This window comes from Ptychodera flava, chromosome 12, assembly GCF_041260155.1.
Source record: "Ptychodera flava strain L36383 chromosome 12, AS_Pfla_20210202, whole genome shotgun sequence".
Classification (NCBI taxonomy): Eukaryota; Metazoa; Hemichordata; class Enteropneusta; family Ptychoderidae; genus Ptychodera; species Ptychodera flava.
In genome coordinates, this window is record NC_091939.1 from 11,202,707 (window position 1) to 11,211,670 (window position 8,964).

Genomic DNA, 8,964 nt, shown 5'->3' on the forward strand with positions numbered 1-8,964 from the left:
CCGTAATGATGGACAAATAAGTGAAGAATAAACAAATAAATAGTAAGTATGTATTAAGTGACATAATTAGATTGTTGATTAGTTAAATAAAGCAAAAAATACGGATCTCCACTCTTCGTAGTGTGTTGAAATAGGTGCTTACGTGGCGAAGGGAAAATCGCATTGCTTGTCTTACGTAGGGACATATAATGACGTACAGTCAGTGAAGCCAATTGGGGATTACACTTTCGTAACGATGCCAGACGCGAAGATTGGACTACGTCTACGCGTCCTTTTGTCTTAAAATAGCCTTATTTGACTTCCTGTTCGCCCATGAGAGGACAGCGTGGGCCGCATTGCATTATTGCTAAGCTGGGTGTACTATCAATGAAGATGAAAGATCAAAAACTTCTCATGCGTTCTCGTGCGTTCGAGCGACAAAGGCCAAAGAGTGGGCTATCTAACTTTTATGCACATCCTCTGCACACATGGTATACGGACAGTACACCGCATGATAACCATGAACTTGTGTAAGGAGCAAATATGTTTAAACCGTACGTTTTCGTTGTAAAACCCTACAAAAGTCCAGACGTTAGAGGGAAAGAGTCGATGGTAAAACCTGCATTATTTCACGTGTATTTACCCACATTATAGATGTGACGTTTATATATGTCGTCCCTTGGCGCAATGAGCATGCGTCGGGCAATTTTTTGTATATCTCACCTTCACTGATTTAAAGGAAGTATTTACTATTTATAAAGGTGTATTTTAGTGGGGTTGGCGCTAAAGTTTCATAATACTACTCTAGGCTATCTCTGATTGCACATTTAACTTTAACATCTGTCACAATTACCTCATTGAAATGCTATCATGACAAAGCATGATGTCTTCTAGTTTATTCGTTTTCATCTGTACTAGTCATTATCCCAATAGAACTCTTTTTTCACTGTGTATGTCACCTTCTCAGCATTACTTCACATCTTGCCTGTTCTAAAATACCCTTCCACTGTACAAGCTAATGAGTCGCTTGATTGGCTGATATGTTGGACACCATGAGTGGATCGATGTATCCCACTTATTGGAGAGAAATAGTTAAAAGAGAGCAAAAAATAGAATTCCATTGTGTGTCACGATGATGGTACTCAGTGTAGTCACGGTTTACGTCATCTTTCTTTAAAATACAACAATTGATGAATTACAATTCTGACTGTCGCTATTAGCTTCTTTTCTAATGCCAGGCTGCCATGGCCCACCAACCATTCACAAAGATGTTGTACTCAATACAGAGGGGGGAAATGGCATAGTAACACCGGCGCCACACAATTTTCAAATTCGATTTTACCTGTTTGTGAAGTCACTTTGTTGGGACGGACCATTAGATTTTGGGAGGTGGGGTGGTCATAATCAGATTGTGATCATGAATAATTTTTACAATTGTAAATTTTATTTTTTTTCCAAGTGAGTCATGATATGCTAATATTATCTAAGTAAACTGTCAGATTTATGATTTTTTTCTGCGTCATGATTTTATTTTTTTATTTTGCAAATCAGTCTGAAGATTTTCCAAACTTTTCGCTCTGACATTTTTTTCTGTATTTGACTATCCCCTCCTAAGATCTAATGGTCCGTCCCTTAGGCTTCGACGTTATCATGTCAGGCGAAATATAGATTCGCTAAATGAGCATCTTATACAAGACTTCAGTGTGTATCACATTCCGTCCATGTCTTCCTGTCCGAAATGATTTTGTTCAAGTCTTTTAATATGCCAACAGCAATTATATGCGAATATGGCTCTCGATGACGCAGGTACGCCGGATATCGATATGCCAAAGGTGTCCCCGAGGTGACGAATGGCGTGGTGACATACTAATCAAAACTTGCTGACTTTCATAACAATCCTCCCAAGGACAGATTTTCCGTACCGTAACGTACAAACAAAATTTTCTTTTTTACAGCGTGGGCCCATTTGAAACTTACGGGGAAAATCAGTGAACGTAGATACAGAAGGGCATTTTGAACCTCAAGTTATCGGTTGATCCAATAAAGTGCGTCTCTCTTCTAATCTAAAACTTACAAGCGCAACGAGCCTCGATTTGAAAAATTCGAAAAGCCGTGATTATGAAAGACGAGAAAGTACATTTCAGTGAGCAAAGAATGGCAAAAGTCAAAAGAACTTCAGATGAAACCGTGTAACCTTTTATTGGTTTAATATCTATCATTTTCAGGCAGATTCATCGACAAGAAAAACACCATCATAGCCATGGTCTGTATATGGACCTATTCACTGTTATGGGCCTTGCCGCCGCTGATTGGTTGGAACAGGTAATGTGACCAGATTTATCTGCAGTTTCCCCTCTTCCTAGCCAATATAGATAGAAAATTCAGGTATATAACTTACGATAAAGTGCTATGCTCTTCTTTGAAGACTATGATTGTTGGGTATAAAATTCTACCTTATCTAATACTGGCGGTTACTGGTTTCGAATAAGCATCAGTTTCAGTTGCTTTCGCCGTGTGAACTTTGACATTTGACAACTGAAACTGAATAATATCAGAAAACCTAATAATACTAATATAGCACCATTCTTGTCCAGAATTTTATAAATTGTACGTATTCTATAAATTTGGAGCGCCTCCTAAAAAGGTTATCGGCTTTCTTAGATCGTCATGGACGTTCCTTTGAAACAGTGGCGACTCAAAATGGTATTCATCCAGGTGTGTGGTTGTGAAAATATCTCATCGCATCGCGACTGAATTGCCTAAAACTTGTGACTTTGTTTGTATTTGTCAAACAGTTCACATTTCCCTTACCAACTGCAAAAAAAAATTGTATTAAACAGCTATGACATTGAGTTCAACTTCGTTTATCTTTGCTCGTTTGATCATCCGGTTCAATGAGATATGGAGATATTGGCTCAGTCGTCACCTCTCTGCTTCGTCGTTCATAACTACGGTTTCATATTAACGCTTCTGCCGGCAAACGTTAATGCAAACGATGGATAAATTATAAAGGCCAATCGCTCTACGTCTGATTTTATATGAGACTGCCATTATTATCCGGTCAAGGTCATACGAAGAAATGCATGCGCGAGTTTACATTTAGATTTCGAAGCTTTTTCTGACCTGTTTATATCGTTGACCGCCCCTCTATTTTGTCCAGGCATTCATTACGGGAAAAAGAACCCCCGGGTTAGTACCGTAATCTATTATACAGAAGCAGTCATGTTTGATTTGCACTGCACCGTACGAAACCATGGTATGGTAATGGGCCCGTACGTCTGCGGCACGTGCAAAAAAATGTTTGTAAAAACGAAATTGAGAAATTTTGAGCACAGGGCTGCCTGATTCTCTCGTAGGCCCGTTCTTAAATGGATAGGTATTAATGAACATCGTACAGTTACTGTGGATGACGGACGCGTTTACGGATACGAGTAAAGCTAATTTAATACTGGGCATCAAGTACGCTCTTTTTGTCCATCAATCGTTACTCTCTTCTTCTGTGTATTCATGAAATCACTTATATTTGAAAGGCATTGCACCAAGTCTTTTCGTCGGAAGTTTCACGTGAATGTGATTTTCAATGAGTGAAAGTACAAGTGCTAAAATATGAATACAAACAGAATCCTACGCCATGGTTGTAATTTTCTGTGTCATTATATATATTAATGTTTTTTTAAAGGACGGTAAATATCCTCCGGAAATGGGGCAAGTTCAATCAAGCGTTGATCGTAGCATTTCTTTACCAATTAGCACACTCATCTATACCGCGGTGCATCTCTTCTGCCTTACTTTGTGTAAACGCGACTCGTCCTCGCTGACAGCTTTAATTAAACCGTGTTCAAGATGGCTCATCAGTTTTGAAGTGTGTGCGTGAGTGCAAGGAGGTGTCGACCTATATTGTGCCACAGAGGAAACTCTTGACCCAGGAATTGGGATACGCCACAACTGTTTGTTGTAATAGTAATCAAAGTTCCCGAAAACACAAGTGCAGGCTTTAATTCTTAAAAGTACGAAAACATTGCCCTTCGATAAAATAGGTTAAAATGTTGCTCATATTGGATGAAGATAGATAGATGACTTTGAATACAGGATATAATCGTGGTGCCGACCTTCATTGCATAGCACTGTAATTTTCAAGGAGGACATGTTTGTATGTATATATATATATATATATATATATATATATATATATATATATTATATATATATATATATATATATATATATAATATAAACATTTTACACAAAATTAACCGAAATGATATGCACAAACGGTGACTTTGTCCCTGTAAATCATAAAGTTCGCTTTTCAGCTATTTTTCATCGACGCATTTGCTAGGAAGTACATGTACATGTATATTCTTGTATCACGTAACTATTAGGCAAAAAATTGTCCTGTTCCGATAACATGGTTTTCAATAATGGCGTAGGTAGGTCGGCAGGGATCTTTTCTTCCAAAATATTTTTATTTTTAAATATGCACTTTTCAGGGGTTCAGTGCGATCAAAAACTGGCCACAACTGTTCCAGAAAAACGTATCATACATTTAAAGGAATAAAAACATAACAGATTTCCTCGTTCAAGCAAAAATCAAATGTCAGGTGACGAACACGTGATTTTACGGTTTTTCTTTCTTTTTTTTACTTCCTTGTTTACGTAGTTTAGGGTCGACAGGCAAAAAATAGGCTAGGTCGGAATATCGGAACAACACATTTTTTTCCTTCGGCCTTAGTACAGTATCTTCCTAGATTTAAGCTTTGAGGCACTACTTCCTATCACTGTTTATTCTACCAACCAGAGATTCCATCTGCTAAGACAATATGTCTTATCCATCATGTGCTTTTCTCGTGACTCATAGACACCTTTCCCACCGAAAGTGCTTTATCTACGGAAAATCTCGCCTTCCCAAATAAGAGCCATTTCTACCCTATAGACAGAGACACTTCACGTCACTGGACTCAACACCGATCGTCTCTCACCCAAGTGCTATGCTTCACTGTACTTTGCCACTGTCTATTATTAGTTCAGTAATTACAGAAGTCATATATAGTATCAGACTTCTTCGTCTCCCGACTGCTTTCTCAGACCAAATGATGAATTCCCTCATATGTGTTTTCAATCGGACTTCATCAGGACTGTCACGGATCTTAAACTTTATAAGGTTTTGATTGAAATATCCGCAGTCAAAACTAAAATCGGTAAATTGCAGGAGTACCTTCGGCGATCGTTGTGAAGGTAGCGGAAAGGGGAAACATATATCGATATATTTCACATTACTTCAACTTCTCTAGAATGAAATGACGCTAATCAATTGCAATACTCCGGGATAAAATATATTGCGTGAGACTCTTTCGTAGCAAATATTGACTCATGACCTTTAAGTTCTGAACTATACGAATAACACTATTAAAACATTTTTCGATAATCGAATTATGGTGAAGGCGAAAAGAAATCTATATCTTTAATTTTCCCCTTCTTTTATTCCAAATTATAATTAAATAAAATAATGTCTTCACCTCAAGTTTATTTTCCAAAATTATTTTTCCAATATCGACACGATATTTAACGTTAGAAAATATCACCCTTGTGTGACTTTTTAATTTTACAGTCCATTTTGTTGCTCTATTTAATCAGCTGCGTAAAGGTTAATTTCTGGCGAATTATACAATTAATATTGTTCATTGTCGCCGCACTTACGCAGTGAACGACCTAGGACTGTTCATCGTTACTTTGTTTGTCGATGTTAATGTGGTTTTACGGCCTTCTCAGTGAAAATATAGACCAAATTAATACAATCAATAATAAATTAATATAATCACTCATCGCACAAGAATCTCGCTTTCTCGCGTCGACCTCTTGTTACAGAGGCTTAGGATGATATTGTGATGATGATGATAGTGATGATGACGACGATGATGATGATAGTGATGATGATGATGATAGTTGTGATGATGATGATGATGATGATGATGATGATGATGATGATGATGATGATGATGATGATGATGATGATGATGATGATGATGATGATGATGATGATGATGATGATGATGACTATTTATTTAATTTCACACAGGTATGTTCCAGAACCGTGTGGTATATTCTGCACCCTAGACTGGATACTCCGAGAATACGAAGGCCTCACGTACACCGTGTCCCTGTTCATTTTCATCTTCTTCATTCCTTTTTCGGTGATCCTGTTATGCTATTGCGCCATCGTTCATACAACCAATGCCCAGAGGAAAGCGGTGGAAATGTCCTCAAAGAAGTCATTTATCGTGCGATACAATATGCAGAAGAGGTTAACAAAGGTACAAAATCTCACTTTGTGCGGTAATTTTACGAGATTTGACGAGAGCTTACCCGGTATGTCAGTTTGCTTTCAGGGATCACAGACAGAACACAGAAGTTATCGTATAGGGGAAACTCATTTGACATAGTACTAAATTTCGTGAGTACAAACTTGTAAATATCGCATCCGATGTGAGATGTTTCTCACCAAGAATGTGCACGTTTCTATCTAAAATAGAAATATATATATATATATATATATATATATATATATATATATATATATATATATATATATATATATATATATATAAACAGATTACTTCAAGTACAAAGTAATGAAATCTATTACTTAAGTTTCATGCATCTTGCAATCCTCAGATAGAGTGAAAGGATTTCTAGCTCGACACTCTTACATATATGATTGGGACGAACCATTCTATTTGTAGGTAGTGTTAAAATTCGATAAATAATATTTGTTTTGGTGGCGACATTTTGAAACCAACTCAGAGCGTTTGTTTAACAGTGTAGATTTGTCAGCATTGATCAGCAAATCTACACTGTTAAACAAACGCTCTGAGTTGGTTTCAAAATGTCGCCACCAAAACAATATTATTTATCGAATTTTAACACTACCTACAAATAGAATGGTTCGTCCCAATCATATATGTAAGAGTGTCGAGCTAGAAATCCTTTCACTCTATCTGAGGATTGCAAGATGCATGAAACTTAAGTAATAGATTTCATTACTTTGTACTTGAAGTAATCTGTTTATTTATAACGCTCTGCTTTTTGCATTGAGCACTGTAATTTCCCTCGAGGACATCTGTATACTTCGATATATATATATATATATATATATATATATATATATATATATATATATATATATATATATATATATATATATATATATATATATAATATATATATATATTATATATATATATATATATATATATATAATATATATCTAGGTGTGTAAGTAATAATACAAATTACTTGAAGTACAAAGTAACAATATCTCTTAATTAAGTAAGTTTCATGCATTCTGCAATCTTCAGACAGATAGACAGACAGACAGAACTCTGTCTATTCTGACTTAATGCTTGTCTGCAGGATTTCAGAATGCATGAAATTTAAGTAACTGATATTATTACTTTGTACTGGAAGTAATTTGGTGTTTTTACTTATAATGTACGCTCGGCTTAGAGAGAGAGAGAGAGAGAGAGAGAGGAGAGAGAGAGAGAGAGAGAGAGAGAGAGAGAGAGAGAGAGAGAGATAAGTAGCATCAATGAAGTTAAACACTTTAAATTAGTACATCCTCTGTTTCGCCACGTACGTCATCCTGTATGCAAGGGCAGATCTTATCATTGATTTGACAATCAATACGTTGTCATAAATTTCTTCATAAGAAAAAACGAGCTCCTATAGATGCTCATCAATTCCTTGCCAAGATGGTTTAAAACCACACAGTCGCGATTTTTCTCCCCAAGTGGCATTTTACCTTGTACCACCATACCTCTAGTTAGGCCAATAAACACAAAAATGTTTTCCGGTAACATTCCTACGAAAATTAATAGGTAGGTCGGAGGAGTTTATTTTTTATTTTTGTGGCTGAGACTCATAAAATGCAGGAAAATTTGGAGAATTTATTGAAGGTGTTTAAAAATGCGAGAAAAATGTCTAGGGTCGGTGGTTTTCTAGGGTAGTCGGGTTAAACGAAACATGTATTTTTTTTTATTTTTTCGAATGTATTAGTATGCATGATCTTTAGGTGGTATTGTGTTGAATTTTCAAATCCCACAGAATTTACTGTAAATTTTTGGAGGAACTATCTTGAAACTTTGTTGTATTTTTTTGTATTTTCATAGGTAGCTATCGCAATGACCTCAGCTTTTCTTCTGTCCTGGAGTCCCTATGCTGCACTGTCATTGTGGGCTGTCGTCATTGGCGGTCAACCGCCTATTTCCGTTGAAGCTATGACAGCGCCCTCTGTGTTTGCTAAGTTCTCGACAATCTACAACCCAATTTTGATTGTTGTCTTCAATGCTGCTTTTCGTGAAAACTTGCGGGCATTCTTCTCAGGGTAAGTGGGATGCTTTTATTCAACTACTGTAGTAATCAGTCGGAAATATCAAATATTGGCAACAGGGTTGATCTCTTTTATCATATTAGCCTTGTTACTTTGGCACAACCAACCAACTCTTCGTAAAGCTGGACCCTCCCACAGCCCCTCGCTTGGCTGCGCACCAGTGTGGCCTGGCTCTGCACAATCCGCCATGAAGGTTGCGAAGGGCTGTGAGAGAGTCTCCATCTAAGCTTACTCGTAGCAGACCCTAAGAGGTAATCTTTAAGGACAGACAATTTCGCAGACGTGTGCACGGTGATCATGACTTCCTGGATAATCATCACGCAAAGTTTTGAGAAATAACGCATTGAGATAGTAGAACGCACGTCACCTCGGAGACAGACATTCGGACCCTCAAACTTTTACAATACTTTTCTGATGTACAACTTGTAGGGGTCATTTTACAGCTGTTGGTGTTAAAAAAAAACTTTTTAATGGTTTAGTTTTTCGAAATTCGATTTGTTTATTTATCTCCATAGAGTTAACACAGGGGTGACGGCCATTTTGAATTTCCAATATCGATATAAATCTTGGGTTATATGTTTCTCTAGTACCAAAATTTG

The 8,964-nt window shown here is 36.9% G+C and overlaps 1 protein-coding gene across 2 annotated transcripts in view; it reads left to right on the top strand.

Annotated features, from left to right (window-relative positions):
- The window catches only part of LOC139144982 (opsin-5-like), a 50,578-nt gene that overhangs the window by 34,003 nt on the left and 7,611 nt on the right, over window positions 1-8,964 (top strand). For both annotated transcript variants that reach the window (XM_070715864.1, XM_070715865.1), the window contains 3 exons: window positions 2,205-2,301; window positions 6,056-6,290; window positions 8,145-8,359. In XM_070715864.1, coding sequence (XP_070571965.1) covers window positions 2,205-2,301; window positions 6,056-6,290; window positions 8,145-8,359 — 547 coding nt within the window. The remainder of the gene's footprint in view (window positions 1-2,204; window positions 2,302-6,055; window positions 6,291-8,144; window positions 8,360-8,964) is intronic.